General features: G+C 42.1%; 1 protein-coding gene across 1 annotated transcript in view; it reads left to right on the forward strand.

Annotated features, from left to right (window-relative positions):
* Positions 1-261: 261 nt before the first annotated feature.
* Positions 262-19,075, forward strand: part of sgcd (sarcoglycan, delta (dystrophin-associated glycoprotein)) — a 109,468-nt gene continuing 90,654 nt past the window's right edge. The window contains exon 1 of the mRNA XM_070917356.1: positions 262-341. Within this exon, the coding sequence (XP_070773457.1) occupies positions 339-341 (3 nt within the window). The 5' untranslated portion in view covers positions 262-338. The remainder of the gene's footprint in view (positions 342-19,075) is intronic.

The raw sequence follows: 19,075 nt of genomic DNA on the forward strand, positions 1-19,075 counted from the left end.
GAGACAGCCGGGTCGCGGGAGTCCACCAAGCGTCCAGGAAACAGCTCACAGCTCAGGGACTCTGCCAAAAGAGGCGGGGAGCAGTTTGTTATTGGAAAAGCTGACAAGAGACCAAGGCAGCAGGGAGGGCAGAGAAAGAGAGAGGTGGCTGCCTGACTTTAAGTTGGTCAGTGAAGGCCTCATGCAGCTTCTTAGCAGCAACTCAATCCCGTCTTTATCTGCCTGACACACCTCGACTTTGAGCAGAGCTCACCGGGAGCCCGGAACGGAGGGAAAGAGGGGAAGTGGAGCAAGGATAAAGGGGGAAGAGGAAGGAAAAGAGAGAAAGAAGAGGAAGCATGGTAAGTTTGGTTCACTGCCTTGCTTGGGCTGCTCATTAAGTGTGGTTGTTGAAGTGGCCGTGGTGGCCAGGAAGGTGGGTCGAGCTTTGACTGCTGCTGCTTTACTCCTTCAAAAGGTGCACCAAGTTAAATCTGCATTTCGTCCTTGTTAGTTTGCAGTTTGCTTGTTTCTCTTGGTGGAAATCTTTTTTTATTTTCCCACTTTGTGCTCAAAAAACAAAACCAAACATTATAACAACTTTACAAATGCAGAGCACCCGAGACTGAAGCAATTAAATTAATTTATTTGTTGTGAACCAAGAAGTTGGGAGTTTCTTTTAGAAATGAAATTGCAAGAAAAGTGATTTCTCAGGCTGTTTGCTTTAAATCTCACCCTTTTTCAACAATATTTGTGTACAGAGAGGGAGAAGAAGGGTGGGTGGGCTGGCCACCCTACCTCGCCATATCAACCCTGGCAACACATTTGGTTTCAATTACAGCTGTAGAGGAGGAGGAGGCACATGCCTCAACACTGACTCTGGGCCTGCTCTGGGCCTCTGCAGGGTCAGTTGTGGTGAAGGGGCGTGTGTGTTGGAGGGAGGAGGTCTTGTTTAGCTCCAGTCTCTGTGTAAACTGGGTGGCTGTGGAACGTCTGCCTGTTGTTGTCTTATTTATGTTTTACTGTTCTGGGATTTTCTCAGGTCCAAACTCGAGACTTGGCTCCCTGCAGAAATGACCTGACTTGAAAGCAAAGTCATTCAAGTCTCAAGTCAGGTCAAGTCTTTAGACTCACAGTAGTCAAGTTTAAGTTAAGTCTCAAGTCCTCGTTTTTGTGACACACATCAGACTTTCGTTGACAGCTCTGGTTAAATGTTTGTATCTCCTGCAGGTTTGTGTCTTTAAACGATTGTTTTGCACTGTCACAGAATCATGGCTGTGGTCAGCTTGGATACACAACAAACACCAGCAGTGAGCAGTTCACTCCTGCAGCACAATCCACTGTCCATCCATTTAATCAGTATCATCCAAACCTTTTCATTTTTGCCAAAATACGGATTCATGCACTGCTTCATTCCTCATGCACAAACCTGTTGAGGCCATTCGTATCAGCATGCTTTGTGCACCTCAGATCACCCACTCACCTCCTGCTCTAATGTCTTAAAAAACATGATCTACAGTTCAATTACTTTTTAAAACTGCACAAGTGAGAACTTGTTTATATCCAGACAGAAAACCAATGAGTGGTGACTTTTCCAGAAAACTTTTCACACTCAAAATTGCTGCCTCAGGTTCTGCAAAGGTCTCATTATCCCAATATTTTGATGGGATTTCTCGCAGACCTTCGTGAGCGTGATGAGACAGAAGTCTGGCTTGATTACACTTATTGAGATGCAACAGATTAGCGCTTTTTAATGAGGATGGCCATCAACATGAAAGTTACAAATCCGAACTTCGTACTGTGTCTTAGCCAGCAGGCTCTCTGTTCAGACTAAGCTGGACATTCCTGGTATCCTTTGGGTGAAACACATCTGTGCACTGTCTGAAGTTACTCATTTATGGGGTCTACAAAAGCAAAGTCATTTACTATTGCTTCATAATATTATCTTACCCTGCAACATCAGTCCTTGGGGGGAGTCATTTTTTGTTAACTTAACCCGTAGATGTATGCTGCTGTGGACAATTGGTACCAAGTAGACCTTTCTTCATTTTAAGGGCTCACAAGCCAAACGTGTTGGGGATCACTGAACTACTGTGTGTCTATGAAGCACATTGGTGACATTCACCTAATCGAACACTGTACACTTTTCCATAATAAATGATGGTGAAGCAGTGAGTCCCAGCTTCATGCTTCAAGTCTGACGAAGGATCAGAGAAGTTTCATTTCTGCTTCTCTTTCATTCGAAACAAAGGACGCGATGAAGGAAATTAGCAACTACTGTGTCTAACCGACAGCCAGCAGCCGTTGGGCCTGAAGTAGACCTCCTCTGTCCGTCCCCCCCCCCCCCCCACTATCACTCTGACATGTAACACAGCCCACCTGCTTCAGGACACTCAGCAGCTGTCGCTCCACACACAGTTATATTAGGAACAGAGTCAGAGCTCCAAATATCCGCCCGACCTTCCAGCCCCCGACCCGACTCTCTGTCTCGGCTTTTTACTGCCCGCCTGCATGTAGCTTCCAACGGTCTCCCCAAAGACAGACGGTCAAACCTACACTCACACAGATATAGTATCAACATGTTAACAAGCAGTGTTTTTGCTAGCTGTTGAAATACACGGATAAATTAAGCCTGCAGGAGTGAAACCCTAAACATTTAACCTGGAATGGTGGATCACATCCAAGTAGTCTGTAGCTCCTTGTTCTACACACGTTTATTTTAAACGGAGCCAATTGGTTTAAAATGATTTGATTACATACTTAGTAAACATCCACAAATAGAGAGAAAAGAGAAAAAGGCAGTGTCAGTCAGTTGGTCTGGAATATCTCAAAAACTAGTGGATGGATTGCCAGTTCAGGGCAGACATTCATTGTCCCCAGAGGGATGAATCCTACTTACTCTGGTGATCCCTTGATGTTTCCTCTAGTGCCAGAGTGAGCTTGACAATAAAATGTTTTCCTGGAGAAGCATCTTTCCATTTATCGAGCTCTACTGTGGTTGGCCAAGCTGTTTCAGGGAAATGAGACCAATGATGTGACTGGCTGAGAAAAAAAAGAGCTTTAAACATGTTATCATTGATTTTCCACAATATGCAGGCGACTCCAGGCATCGTTTGAACCGTCATTTGTTGCTACTTTCATGTTGGTTCTTAACATTGGCTCATGTCAGATGGTTGCCTGCGACTCTGTAACCCTTGAAGTGTTTCCAGCCACCCAACTACACGGTGAACACTTCAGCACAGACGCTACACAGAGAGTGTCTGGAGGTTTTATCCTCTCCAACAGATCTTTGTAGCAGCAGTTTGGCACATTAGAGCCACACTTCAAAAGATCAGCCCTTTTCTCATCTGATCAACATTTAGAATCGAACCAGCAGCTCTGCGATGAGATTTTCCTGAAGAGGAGGGATACAGAAACCTGTCGACTCTGGTTATTAGTGTTTTCTTCAAAATCATTATCGTCACTATAAAACTTTTTTAATTCTATGAAAAAAAAGCAGCACAGGAAAAGATTACAACAGTTGGTGAATGAGTTATAATAAAGGAATCATTCTGTGCATTTTTAGTATCCACACTGGAACTATTGACAACACAACCCAAGCAATATGCTTACGATCACAAATTGAGACTTTTATGCAGCAAACTTCAGTTGGCTGTGTTGCCTATTGTGGATGTACCTCAGTGGCTGAGAGCGCTGCACAACGTTAGTGTTTCACCCCTCAGTCAGTGTAGAGCTGCCGTAGAGCTAACCCATCATTTACTTTCACCACCAGTCCACATGTCCAAATGTTCCAACAAAACCTTTTCCCTTACAGAACATTACTGCAGTTTTCATGCATATGGAGTGCTTGAATTAGATCAGCACTCACCAGTTCACAGGACCAGATGGATTTCTGTTCAAATGCAAAACCATGCAGCTGCTGTCTGAGGTACAATATTGGGTTTAGTTCAGTCAGAAACCTGCTGGAAAGATCCATAAATGGTATTAGAGACAGATTATTATTCTATTTTTGTGCACAATTTGTACCTCTAAATGCTTCTGGTGTTCTTCTGCAGGCTGCTGGCTCCTTTTTTATTCCACCTCAAGCTACACGTATACTGCTAATGAAACCCTTCATATTCACTGTGAACACACACTCCTTGTCAATTAGGGTTAGGGTTAGTCCACTTTGTTAAGTGCACAGCTTCAGTTTCTCGTTGCTCCGACTTTGAGTATTGGTGTTGGAGTGGATTAGAAATTATTAACTTTTACTGTTTGCTTCTACAAACATAAAGCCAAACTATACCACACCTGTCCCCAGAGGTATACACAGTACCTCTGACTGTGAAACAGACCCCATGTGACTCTGATCAAGGACACCGTTCATCTTCAGAACAGCTTTTAAGCAATATGGCTGCCCATACACAGCACTATATTTAACAGCTGGCGACGTGCCTTGTGGACTGTGCTCTTACTTCAGCTTTCTGCAACCATTAAACCAACCAGAGTCTGGAAAATAGTGAAGAATGACTCATCAGACCTTTCATTTTTGAGCTAGTGAGAATTGCAGAGCACTAAGTGAAACATCTTTGCTTGTAGACATCGGACAAACACAGTTTCTAAATGGCAGTGTCGCCTCAGAGACCAGCAGTGAAGTGAGGTGTTGATTCAACTTTGTGATACTTGAGTGGTGTTTAGCAACAGAAGCATCCTTAACAAGAGATGTTAGCAAGTGGTGCTGTTAGCCTTAAAGGCACCCAGTAGATTTTTGTTTCAGTTTAGTTTCATTGTTACAGCTCCACTAATCAATATTTCATAATAGCAGTGAATGTAATTGAACATGCTTGCAGTGATCATCACTGAGCTTTTTAGCCTCTTTTAGCTCATTATTTAGATTTTATGTCTGGTTCACTGTCAGAATTCAGAAATAAACAGTAGACAGGCTTAGTTTGTGAGAAGCTGGTGAAGAAAGCGAAACATTTAGCAGCTAGATATTTTCTCAGGAGTTGGTGGAGACCAAACCAGAGCTAAAAGGAGATTATTGCAACTGATGAATGTGTAATTGGGTAAATCGATTGCTAATGTGTTAGTCATAACAACTTCATGGGGTAATATGTTGTAGTGGATGTTTTTCATGGTTTACACCGCCAAGATCAGTTAATGCAGCTTTAAAGGAAAACATTTGACATCTTGTGAAATAGGATTAGTAAGATGAGATTGATACTACTCTCATGTTTGTATGGTAAATATCAAGCTACCGTTAGCAGCTACATAGCTTAGCTTAGCACACAGACTGGAAACAGCTAGCCTGGCTCTAAATGCCTTTCCCACCTTTAAAACATCTTCAGAGCCTTTGTGTTCAGTATTTTAAAACTGTGTGCTGTCTTCTATCTCTTTATTTTATAGCACATTACTGCCACGAATTGTTACAGCTCCTCCCCATGCCCGTGGGGACACGTTCATGCTCATGCTGGTTGAACATATGATGCAAACAACACAACATGAAAACAGTTCAGAGCCACGCTACAGAGTCCACAGGGTGACTTTTAGTGTCCCTCCTAGTGACAATCGCAGTTCTTCACTTCAGCAGTTTCACTTTTTTGTTGTACATCATCACAGTCGAGAAAGACTCTTTCTTTCACCCCATTAGAAAAGTTTGCATTTTTTGTCTGTTTTAAAACTATATATTCTTCATTGGAGGTGACTGGTTTAAATCATAATGGCATTCAGTGAAACAACTGTGGGGATTTATTTTACAGATAAAGTCTTCTTTCATGCAGTGTTTCTGTTATTTTCTCCACCCTCCAGCAGGCAGATGGATAGATAGAGCTGCGGGGGGGTGGGGGGGGGGGGCAGAGGCAGATGAGTCTGAGAAGAGGAGGTGAAAAGAAGGAGATAAGTGAGGCAGGAGAGCAGAGGGGGATTTGCTGAGTGAGTGATAATTTGAGGATTAGACTTTGGATCTGGAATCGAGCTGCGCCGAGCCAACCTCTTCCTACATCCGCTTGGCATGGGGCTGCAAAGTAATTTCCATGGAAATTATGACCCCACCCTCGCTGTTTGTGGCCATTTTGCTGCGGGGTAAATAGCACCTAAACCCTCGAAAGCAGAGCGATTTTTAAAAGAACAACAGGTACAGAGATGCTGACATTATATCTGCCATATCTGTGTGTTTGCCTGATTCCCTCTGAGTGTTTGTTTACTGTTTAATGAGCAGTCGGGGGTCCATCCATCACAGTTGTCTTGGTATTTATTTATTTTATTTATTTGAAGTGTGATCCAGCCATCAGGCAGGTCAATTAAGAGGGAGAGTTCTTATTTACTGTGACGGCCTTACAGAGCCTGCTGTCTTTCACATCATTACAGCTGACCGAGGTCAAACTGAGACAGATATAATTATACTCCACTGGTCGATCAGAGTGTCTGGTGGTAAACGTACAGCATGCCTCCAAAAGTAACACAAACTGCAATGAATCGATACTGAAAGTTGGAAACTAAAAGTTTTTTAGTTGAGAGAGTCTGAGAAATATCCGTTTTTATCAGATGACCAGGTGCTCTGTGCCAAACCAGTGCGGCTGCACCGGGATCAGTTGTGCACCTTCCTCCCCGGCGCTCGGGCAGATTGGTCACACCCAGTCCCAATGCCGCTTCCTCTGGTCAACAACATTCATCCAATCAAAAGACCGTCCCTGACATCGCTCTCAATCAGTCACCCTTGTAACTCCTAGTTTTGAAAGGCGCTGTAGAAATAAAGTTTATTATTAGATATTATTATTATTACCTTGCTGATTGTTCACAGTGTGAGTTCTGTGATTGCAACCTCAAATTTGAAACACTAAAATCATGTATTAACCAAAACAAACTACTCCTAAAATCTCTCTAAAAGTTGCTCCATCAGCCTCTCCAGTCATCAAAATTGAGGACAACAGTATGTTAAAGCAGGGAAGATTTGTTCGTAAACAACCTCTCGTCTACTTGTTTTCACTCTCCCGAGAAAATTGTTATTTACAAGACAAATAAGACTTGCTGAAACGATCTTATTGGTTGCTGACACCCAGATGAATGTGTGTTTAAATGGGCTTGTTGTGCCGGTTTCAGTCTGCTAATTGATGGTGAATTCAACATTTGGGAACTGCTCTCCTGCCTCACTTATCTCCTTCTTCTTGAAAAGTTCCTCTAGCACCACCACGAGATTAACATTTGAGGTTTAGAGTAAAATATTTCATCAACACTTGGATGGACTGCCAAATAATTTGGTACAGACATTCATGTTACTTCACTGATCTTCCTGACATCTGGCACCTTCATCAGGTCAAAACTTTAATTTGTCCAGTACAGCAAAACTATTCACTAACGTTCCCATCATCCTCAGCTGTAGTTCATATTCAGTGCTAATTAGCAAATGTTAGCATGCTAACATGCTAAACTAAGATAGGTTAGTACAGACTCACTGCTGCTAACATGGCTGGCTGATGTAACTGTATGTTCCCACGTGGATCATTTCCCAGCTGCCTCTCAGCATGCTTCTCACTCTGGGAGTTAAAAGTGTCCAGTTTGCGTCCACCTCATGTGACATCTCCCTTTCCCGTCGTCCTTCCTGTCGACAGAATAAACAGGGACTCTCCCTGTCGTGTCTGGCTTTTTAGAAATCACTGACTGAAGTAAACATGTGAGGCATTTTGACTTTAACTTGCTGTTGACCCGACGTTGAGGCTGATTGCAGCCACAGTTTAGCATGATTAGGGATTAGGTGTCATATTTTAGTACCAATTAGGAGCAGACAAGTGTTGTTTGGGGAGTTGTTTGTCCTTTCAGACAGGTGATATGAGGGAGGGTCTCAGTGGCCCAGCAGTTACAGTTTTTCAGAGTACTTCTGATGATCTGTTGATACCTGCAGGTTTTAAACAGAGTATGTTAAGTTGTTGGTCTCTGCAATCATTCCTCCTGTTCACAGTGGCCATGACGCTACATCCTTTCCTAGCATGAGAAATGGGTGAAAAAATCCACAGTCCTTGTTCTCTCCAAAACTGCATTCATAAGTTCTGCTGAAGCTGTGGGACATGTGGGTATTTCAACTAATATGTTGTTTCCCAGCAACAAACCTGCATGCAAATACAAGGACGTATCTCAGCGAGGAAATGCTACCAGGCAGAACAAGAAAGGGGAATGTTTTAACAAATAAACAAACTTGATTTGTTCTACTCAGACTGCTGGAGCCTCACATCACCTTCAGCTGAGCTTGCATTGGCATTGCATTTTTATGAGGATTTTGTGAGGGGACGTTTGGGCAAAAGCCCGGATTATGTTAAAAATCAGTGTTTTTAAAACAACTACAACTACGGCAGGGTTAAGGTGAGGGACAGATCGGGGTTGCGGTTAATGTTGAGTTCAGGTGTGACGTTCATATACTATACTATAACTAGCTAACTATACTTTAACTAAGTGCTGGTTTGGACAAGTGATTGCAGCGCTGAGTGACGTCTTTCAGCGTACACATGTGACTGTTGTATTAAGACAGACTTTAAAAAACCTTTGACTGTCGATTTCAACTTCACGGTTATGGTCTCTTTGTTTCTCCACTTTTCTCTGGAACACACAGATATCTCTTTCTCTCCTCCACCTCCATCTCTGTCTCTTTGATTTTGTCCCTTGGTTTCTCCTCCCATGCTCACTCGCCCTCTCCTCTCCCCTCCGTCCTCTTTTGTTCTGCTGAGGTTTTTCAGCCTCTCCCTCTTTCTCGTTCTCTCAGTTTATCTCTCTCTGTCTCTTCCACTTCTGTCTCTCATTTCTCTGTTTCTCTCTCTGTATACTTGTGTTGTTCTCTTTTTTTTTAAACTCCATCACGTCCCTGAGAGAGTACAGCATGACCGATTGGCACTTACCATAAAAATTGTTGTTCTAAATAGTCCCAGACTCCCAAACAACGCAGTGCTGTGCATACCAATGACTGTTCAGTGTGCATCAGAGAAGATGGACAACTGCAGCCGAGCACCTATAATGATTGTGCTGTGGATGAGCGCAGTGTGCAGTAAATATCACAGATGTTTACCGGAAACCATGTTTGAAGTGCAGATAATCCAAAACCCCCATCAGTCAGCTTGTGACTTGTGACAGAGGAAATGAATGCAAAGAGGGTGGTCCGAAATGAAATTACAATTGATATTATGGATTTTGACCTATTTTGAGCTCCAAATAAACATGTAGTGACATGAGTTGCATCTTATCACCACTCTGTTTGTCTGTAAACTAGACAACGTGCTGATGACACGGCCTGTTTGACACAGAATCCCTAGAGTAGGTTTGTAAAATGGGAAGCATTTTTCTGATCTGCCTGTGCCTTTCAAAATCACTACAAATCACTGTAGTGTGATACACTGTCATAAAACAGCTTTGTTTAATGATTCATTAAGGTTAGAGGACATCTGTGGGGTTATTTCTAGGATGGGAATGATCATGATCAGGGTTAAAAGAAACAGCCTGCCAACCAGCAGACCTTTGTGGCCGTAGCAGTGTTACACTACTCACATAAACATATATTATTGGGCGTTTGCTTTGCTTTCGGGTTTCAAAAGAGCTGCACAGCCCAGCTCTGTTCCAAGGTGTTTGACTTTTTCAGACCAACTTCCTGGTTCAACCTTGACCTACAGTGCATGCCACAGATCTTTTGCGCAATGACTATTCATAACCAACACTTTGGTGGTGCACTCACTTTCTATTGCACTTCCAAATAGTGGTTTAGCTAATCTAGCTAACTGGGGATTTGTTTACAACCTGTGTGAAGGTCGGATAATATCCCTGTAGCCCTGTTACTGCGTCCCCAAAGCTCAGCATTTAATGTTATACTGAAATACATAACTGAATAATGGCTCAAACTTTATTTAAACTCATAAACGCAAAGTACCTTCACTCCCAAGTATGCTGAAAAAGAACGTATACTCTCCCTTTTAGGAAAGCTACCTTATATTAAATGCCATAGAAACAAAGGCTGTGGTGTCCCTGTGTGAGCGATTACAGGACAGGAAGTAGAACGGGTAACACTTTTCCTGTCTCTGGGTGTTGAGATGGACTAAAGCCTCTCCCGCTCAACCAGTGTGGATTTTTCTCAAAACACATTTCCACTCTAGAGCTTCAAAGTAAGCAGACAAATCCTCACACTTGCTCACCAATCCCATGTCAAAAATGTCATGACCTTCAACCTGGTTTCATCTAACAGTTCAAAATAAACTGAAACTTCAGACAACCGTCACCCTGGGAGGCAAAATCTCCAGACAACAAAAACTCCAGTATCTCACCATCATCTTAAGACATCCTAAGACCCAGAAGGACCCGTCTTACCCCTCCACTATTCCTTTGAAGCCCTTCAAGTCAAAGACTCAAACTGAGTGCTTCTTTTATGCAAGGTTATACTATTTTTCCTTTTGGGTTGTTAACTTGTCCAAACCTGGTGATCGGTGGTTTTTGTACGTTGACCTGAATTAATCACATTTAATACGTTTTGTGTTTTGCATTATTTTACTCTTTCCATGTTAACTTTTAGATTCTCTGGATACTCTCTCTTCTGATCTCTGTGTGAGTGAGGCTGCCCTCTTAATATTCTTGCAGTCTTGGCGTAGCAACAGTAGTTAAGAAGAACTGATCAGAGAAGCCAGTATGGTCAGATATGTCTGGGACTCCAAGGCTCTGAAGGTTTACAGGAAAATCAACTCCACAACAGCTGTTAGTTATCAGATTGGGGGTTTCATTTAAGGCATTGTGTTTGTGCAAAACTGTACTGACTGATATTTTACCTAACACAGGGCCTGGGTGGGGGTGGGGGGGTTAAGTCACAGAAATACACAGATGCATATAAGTATTCCAGGATACACACCTGCACTCAGTCCAGGTTACTGCACAATCACCACTATAAAAGCTGTAGGAAGTCTTTTGTCTAGTTGCAGATTCTTTGTGACACTACGCTGTGCACCGTGACTCCGTCCACACGTGTGAATAAACTCAGCCTGAACTAAGACTCGACCTTACTGCCTGGTGATTCTTCAGTGATTCAGACCCGCCACTCAAGACATCTTCCTTTCACCTCGTTCTTTACTCTTTCTTTTATTGTTCTTTATTTTATCTTTGCTTTCCTTTATTTTGCTGCAACCTTGTTCCCTTTATTAAGTTCTGAATTCCCCCTCCTTCTGTTTCCGTGCAGCGCTGCAGGGTCAACGGGTTCTTTATTTGTGCCCACTTGTGCTAAAAACCAAAGGACTCATGTCACACCGAAGCACTTTGCATAAAAGTGCTCTTCAAAAAGAGTGCTCTTGAAAAATAAATGAAATGTGCTTTCATGCAGCAGTCACAGGGAAAGTTGATATTAGTTGATACTTTGCAGGTTTCACCTCAGACTCTTCTTTCTGTTGATGAATGGAGGTAATGATACAAGCCTCACTCTGTTAGCACGCCATCTGAATGCAGAAACCATTTCAGATTCCATCAGCGGTGTATGATCTCATAGTGTTGACCTTTTCTCTGCGTTCTCTGCTGGATGGGAAGTTACACTGGTTCTGAAATCATTCGATAGTATATAAATTATATGTAGAGGACGTTATAGTGTGCCAAATGGAGGCACATAAATCAGTTTCAGGCACTTCTCAGGTCAGTTCTTTCATCAGAGTCATTTTTCTTTTTTCCTGATGGTTAGTTAGTGCCAGATAATGTGATCGTAGTTAGCTAAACTTGCTATATCTCTTTGGGGCTACGTGATGAGACTAGAGCAGGTGGGTGGCAGCAACCTGCAGTGTTTGCTACAGGTCGTAGTCAGTAGACGCCGTGCTGCCATCCACCCATTCATCAAGTAGAAATCCAGCGTCCTTTGGTGGCAGCTCGCTATCTGAAAGTACATTTAGTCTTGAGAAGATACACGTAAATGTTTCAGTGATTCTTGGCAGAGATAAGTGATTTGTTGGTTGGTCAAACTTCTTGTTGGGAGGTGGGTCTGAAACAGAAAAGAAAAATATGTTCATGTTTAAGTTCATACAGCTATGCGAATGTCTGTGACGGCAGCATGTTGCAGCCTTTACTGTGTATAATAACATGGCAGCTGCATTATATACAGATCCAGATTGCTGAACTAAAACTACCTTGTCCTAGTTTTTTTCTGTGTCAGTTAGTTAGCTCAACTTTATTTAGGAATTAGCACCATGTGAGCACAATATCAACTCAAATAATTTTAAAAATACATTCTGCCACAGGACCCCTGTACAAAACTGCTGATAACACCTGCTTTAGTTGATATTTAGTGATAAACCGAGGATTTTTGGGGGCCCTGGGGAGTCTGGACCCACTTCACACAGCTGATCAGTCATAATTGGACAGATATCTGAAAGTAGTATTAAGATTATTAATATTTATATGTTTTTAATGGGTACAGCCTGAATTTGTTTGAATAATGATAGTGTAGTTACGCTCTTTTAGACTTTAATACTTCTAACAATAATGATAAAATTGTGTAATTTGCAAAAATGTTCCTCACTGAGGGATTATGGATACACATAGCCCTAATTTAAAGCCAGAAAGATTGTTATTGGTTGAGAGAGACCCCTGCAGAGCTTAAAAGAAATGTCGAAGCCCACAGCAAATGCCACAGACGTGCTTCCAAGGATCTGTTTTCAGGAAGCTGCTTTTGGCCGTGAGATTAATATTTATTTACTTTTTGGAAAGAGAAGTTGTGTGCCATCTGGTTGAGCCACAGAAAATCCACAAGCTTCCTCTGAAAAATCCCCCACAGACTCGTCCAATAGGCAGAGGGATCCTGCTAACGGACGGGAAGCTAAGTCAGTAGAAGGTGTCTGATATTTTCTGGATCACCGTCAATCCCTGTGTAATACCAGGGAAACACTGAGAAATGACTGAGACAGAGGCACTGAAGCAACCACTTCTCTACTGGAGAGGATTCTTTTTCTTTGTGCCAACAGCACAGAGCAACTTTCCCTCACCGTATATCTGCATCAGAAGGTAGTTTCAGTCACGTTACAGTACCGTGCTAGCACTCTACATAAATATGAAAAATAACTCTGAAACACCAGCTGACGTACTGGAAGAGTCATTCAGCACAGTGCCTACATCAGGTTGTTTTACTAATGAATCTTTATCAATTATCCAATGAGAATGAGACGAATATGCCCCCCCTCTAAGGATGCCACACATCAAACACAGAAATTTCAAAATGAAATTACACAATCCTAAACTACCGCTAAACCACACAAACAGTCACTAAATACCATCACAGACATAAGGAGGGCATTTAAAACCTTAGTCAATATTATAAAATGCTAATTAAGTGCCGATCTGTCCCAGATTGACACTATAAAACCAGTAAAAGCAGTTGAGCAAACATTTCTTACCTCTCAGGCAGCCATTAGTTTCACTGTTTTTCAGTATGACGTACTATGAAATACTATGAGATCTACCTGAAACTCATTACATAAATATTTACTTAATATTTCTGTCATTTTGTTTTGCCATTGCATGTCTGTCTGTCTGTCTGTCTGTCTGTCTGTCTGTCCTGGAAGAGGTTTCTTTGTTTTTGTAAAGTTTGTCTTCGTTTGAATCAAGGCTCTACAGATAGACGTGTCCTCTGAGACTTTTTATTTTATTTTGGTTTATATAAATCAAATTGAGTTGACTTGACATTGTAGTGGTGCTGCGGAGGCGACTGCTGAACAGCAACCTTTGAATGCAAGAACTTTCTATTCTCCTTTTCACCGTGTCCATGTTCGATTGTTTGTCACCTGAATCGATTTTCTGTAGCTCACTGTTAGTTTTCGGATATCAGTGTTCATCAGTTGACCACCAAGAGTGGTGAGCCAGGCTTTAAGGTAAAATATAAAAGATGTGTAGAGTAATTCATCTGTTACCTTGTACTGGTATAACACATGAATAACTATCTTGAGCTTGTTGTCGAACTGTTGCATCCCGTATTGTTTCCACAGGCTGGAAAGGGAATGAAACTGCTTTGGACTGTGGCTTTCTTTTACTCAACAGTTCACTGGGATGCATTAAAGGTGCAGCATTAGTTCAGCAGGCACGTCTTGGACTTCATCTGTCCAGTGTCTCTCTGACTCACTGTCTGTCCTGAGATCCTCTGGAGTGACTGCAATGAGCTACATCACTTTTTCAGTTTTTCTTGTCTCAAAAGTAGAAACTTCTTCACTGAAATATTTCTGACACCAACTCTCTGAACTACTGAAACCAGTCTTACATGTTTTACAGTCTTTCCATTAAGAGCAGCGCTCATGAATTTATCTTACAACATGTAAGGCTCTTCTCTGTGACAGTAAACCGAAAGATGTGTAGAAAAAAGACTAAAACTAAAATAGTCAGATTACACTCTCTTTGTTGAGGAAGTTTTATCACTGTTGGTTCCAAGAAATGTAAGAAAATCTGTATAATCTCTGTAATTGTAGTGTTTGTTCAAAAGTTCCTGCAGAAGTCCTCTGCAAATAAAGTTATTGTTGTTATTATTCAGCACCATTACTTTCCCTGAGGCTGCCTCCACAGCCAAGCGTATGAGTGTTTATGGCTCATGACACAATTATGATTAAGACGTTAGCCTCTCACAGTCAGGGGGAGAGGGAGGGAGATAAAGAGAGGGAGAGAGAGACGAAGGAGAGAGACAGGCAATTTCGCATCACTGTCTCTGTCCTGGGTTAAAGGCGAGCAGCACAGGCTGACCTGTCACTGTGCTGCCTCTGATCGAAGAGGACTCTCTACATCTCTCTCTCACACAAACACAAACATTTGGCCCTTTTCATTTTTCTTTAACCCACGCATTTTAAAGTCTCCATCGCTTCTTTACAAGCTATATTTTCATTAAACTGTGAAGAAGGAGACCCAAGTAGTGTCTTGGGATAATTTTCATAATTTCTATGTCCCATAACTGAGCATACAGATGTCTGTCTGTCTTAGCCGCCATGCTTTTTCTCTAAGTCTTGCAAAAACAAAAACCTCTTAACATACTACCTAAAATGAAATTGACTTGTGTGTCACAATGTATGGAGGATAAGGATAAATCTCCAAAAGGACAATAATAACTGTCTAGCTAAGTAAGCAGTGAGTGGTCTTCTATCTAAACTTTAGTTACACACTGCACACATTTTACAAAAACTTCTCTCCCTCACTTGTTTTCATTAGAAAAGGAATTTCCTCCTTCACGGATGTTTACAATTTAGATGTGTAGATTTTCTTTTTAAAGTTCTCCATCTCTGCTCTCTTACTGCCAACAGAGCAACAGAGACAGGCTGTAACTTGGACATCCAGGGAGAAATGGTAGATTTTAGGACTTGTGAGGTTTTCAAACTATGAGCAAGCACGCTGCAGGCCATCAAAGCAGTGGAAGTCGATCCCCGGAGCCTCTTTATGCTGCAAAGAGGAAGTGCTTCCCTGTCTTTACCTCCCGATTATCTGCTTCTGTGTCCAAATTCTGCCGGCGTCTGAACACTTCCTGTTTCTTCCCCACATTCCTCGCCTCGCCCCCCCACCCTCCTTCTCCCTGAACTCTCTTTCTCTTGCCCACCTCTGCCTGTCTGAGTAAGCTATGGAGGGTTTTCTGCTCTGCCTGGTTGAAGTCCAACACATCTTAATCACCGTTGGGTGTCGATCCAGACTCTGAGCTCGGCAGCGTCACTCCTACTTCTCTGAGCCTCTCCTCTTCCTCTGCTGATGCTTCTCTCTCTCCTGTTGAAAGTGACGTCTTCAGGTTTTTTTGATTCTGCTGTGACGGCGTCCTCCGCGGTTCTATGTGCTTTAAATCCAGTCTACGATTAAACCTATTAGTGGATAATAAAGTCATGCTAACAGGGAGCCTGTTTGCTCCAGTGACATAAAAGATTAAAAGTTAATTATGCTTGTGAAGTATCGCCTCAGGGTTCACAGGCTTAGCAGCAAAAAAGGTAGATCTTTGTTGAGAATCAATGGAGATTTCTGCATTGAAAAATAAGGGGGAACATGTTTTTTTCAAAATCAGTGTTCAGTTGCTTGGAATAATCCACAGAACTCACTGTGGAAATAAACCAGAAGTGTCCAGAAGCTGAAAAAGACTTTCATTTTAGAGACCAAGAGAGCAAATTATTCACTCCCCATTCCCTTCCTGAAAAACCGGGACTCAAAGTGACACGGCAGCTTCTTTAACCTCCAGGCTCTCGCCACCGCTGACTCCTGGAGTGACCTGCAAAGTGTGTTATAAAACCGTTTTTAATATTAAAAAAGTGTTACCAGCACATACCGAGACAGAGGTGGGTTTTCTCTCCTCATTGTTCAGTATTGTATCTGTCACGTGGGGCCTACAAGCACAGGCTTTGCCAAACTATCCTTATCATGTGTTCAACAATGCTGTTGACAAGCATGCTAAAGCCACTTACAAAGCAGAGAGGAGGAGAAAAAACCTTTTCTACATTTACAACGATTAAAAAGGAAGAGCCCAAAGTTACTCAGCTGTTTAAGTATTCATTATGCCCTCCAGTCAAGCTTGGCCCCGGGCCTGGCTTCACGCCTGTACGACGGAATTAACCAGTGAAATTGGTTGTTTTCTTATTCTTGTCTCTTTTCTGTTTAATCACGGAAAATGAGCTTTGTCAGATCCTGAACAGGTTGGACCTCTCATTAAATTGTTTACTGTTATTCTGTGACCTTTTCACTATCTGTAAGTATTAACCACACTTGTCTCATCTGTAATGGGCCAGTAAGCAGCTGCAGCACACGACAATAAAAGGCTGCTGAAAATGTGGCCTCAGTGTTAATGAGGGGCAACAAAGTGGGACAAAAGGCAGAGCTGCTGGTGTACTCAGAATAAGGGTAAAAAATCTACTTTATTTACCAAGTGCGATAAATACACAAGCATTTATCAGAGTGACCCTGGTGCACAAACATCAAACGATAAGTCAGGTTTATTACAACTTGGCTCTTATTTTGGTAATGTTCTGGTAATGTTCTTCAAATCAAAATGAATTCCTGAGATCTGGGAACGAGGCAACGCCGATACGATGAAGTCAGAAGAAATAGGAGCAGTCAGGTGATCAGATAGGTTGTAAACAAGCCAACAGTTTACTCAGACTTTCTCGAGATAAAACCAAAGGTTAGCCCACCTGAAATGTTGGTAGTAATAACCCCCCATTGCACAGGGAAACTGTGAGAGCCCACAACTACAGGAAGTATGTGGTAGGTCAAAGCTGCAGCAGGAACTGTACACTGTGATGGATATTTACGGACAACTTATCTCTTGCAAATAACATGAGAGCTTGTTTACACTCTGATCTCCGGACTGTTTCTTGCCCTACCTGACTTCTTTTTAGCAAAACTACCAGAAATAACTTGTGTACAATGTTTTTCTTATAGATCTGAAGTACAACCAAAACTCCAAACATCAGATCCAAGTTTTATTAAACCAGAATTATCGTTTAAGGTCTGGCAGAGATATCCTTAGACTTAGACTTAGACTTAGACTTTATTAATCCCACAGCAGGGAAATTTACAAGTCATAGCAAGTCATCCTAATCTTACATGTAACAGAGGCTAAATAAAAAAGTCCCCAAATCGCAGGTGGTAGTGGGCTCGGCGGTTAGATCCCAAGCTCCTTCTGTCCCTTTTGTTTTGTTTTTTGACCGATAAACATGCTATGTAAATGCAGTCCAAATATCTGAACTCTACGTTTTGCATATGAAAGGCAACAGGCCTTCAAATGTATTCTTAACAGGTCGTTTCTCATCGCCTCCCAAAGCGAAACATACAGTATTGGTGTTTTCTGATGTGGCGTCCCCGTCAGCAGGACGACATCATTTGTCAGTGCCTTCCAGATGCATTACAAACAGCCATACAAAAGAAGACACGCATGGTTTGTATCGACTGTGGTCATTGTTGGACTGTTTGAATCTGGAGGTGAAAGTCTGCCACCAGCTATCTTTGAAGAGGCCTTGAAGGCTTATAATATTTCTTAATATGTGTAATGTATTCTTAGGAACTTTATATGAATCATATTGCTTTTGTGAGTATGTAAGTCTTTGTCCCCCATCTGTTTCTGTATCTGTGGAGCACTTTGTAAACAAAGATCATTATTATAAGTAGTAGCTGTAGAAGAAGCATAAAAACATCAGTTGAATACATTGGGTATATTCTGTAAACGCTAACTAATATATTTCTGTGCATATTTTATGAGAAATGTGATCTGTCCTTGATAACTCTTCTGAACGGGTTGATGTTTAGATAAACAACATGTAGTTGGTTTGGTGAGGAGGCTGTTTTCATGAGAGTTTCATCACATTTCTTTTGCTCTTTGCCTCCACTGGCCTGCACTGCTTCACTGCTGCTCTCTGTTGTTGTTGTTGTTGTTGTTGTTATTGTTGGTGAGGGTTATAAAAGGAAAAGAAATAAAACTTGTAGTGAGGTTCTGGTGCTTCAACCATACAATAAAGGAGAATTGCTCTAGGGGCTCTCGAGACGAAGGAACAGGACAGTTAATAGCAAGGGGGGAGTGGAGGGGAGCAATGGAGGACAGTAGCTGCTGGATCTCTTCAGTCCTGGTTAATGGCCAAGGCAGGTGCACAATACATGAAAGAAAACGAACACATGCAAAAACAATAAAGAGAAAAACATTCCAACTAACATCCTTAAAGGCAGAGACAGTCATGACTCTTAGCATGTCGTGGCTTCTGCCTCAGTTTATGTTCAGTCACTATAAACTAACAGTCAGTGAAATGTTTTTCAGTCGGCCGATCACATTTCTCCACACATTTAAACGGCCAATAAACTGCCTCTGGCTATCGGCCATTTTATGTATATATCTGGAGGCGTCTGAGATCCAGTAATGGCGGATCCATTGGCAGCAGCCATCGGGTCCTGGTACCGATCCACATGTTGTCCATAAAAGTCCTAATGGGGAGCTGCCTGGCTATTTGGCAGCAGGAACAACCAATAACATTTTGTAAAACCTCATTTCTCTCTCTCTAATCAGAGACAGACTTTGTTTTTGGACCGTTGGGTTTTCTTCGGGCTCTCTGAATGAATAGTTGGCTGAACGAGAGGCACCGTTGGACAGCAGCAGTGGAGGGAAAAAGACTCAAAGGCCGATGATTTGATTTGCCTCCAA

This window comes from Enoplosus armatus, chromosome 13, assembly GCF_043641665.1.
Source record: "Enoplosus armatus isolate fEnoArm2 chromosome 13, fEnoArm2.hap1, whole genome shotgun sequence".
Taxonomy (NCBI): domain Eukaryota; kingdom Metazoa; phylum Chordata; class Actinopteri; order Centrarchiformes; family Enoplosidae; genus Enoplosus; species Enoplosus armatus.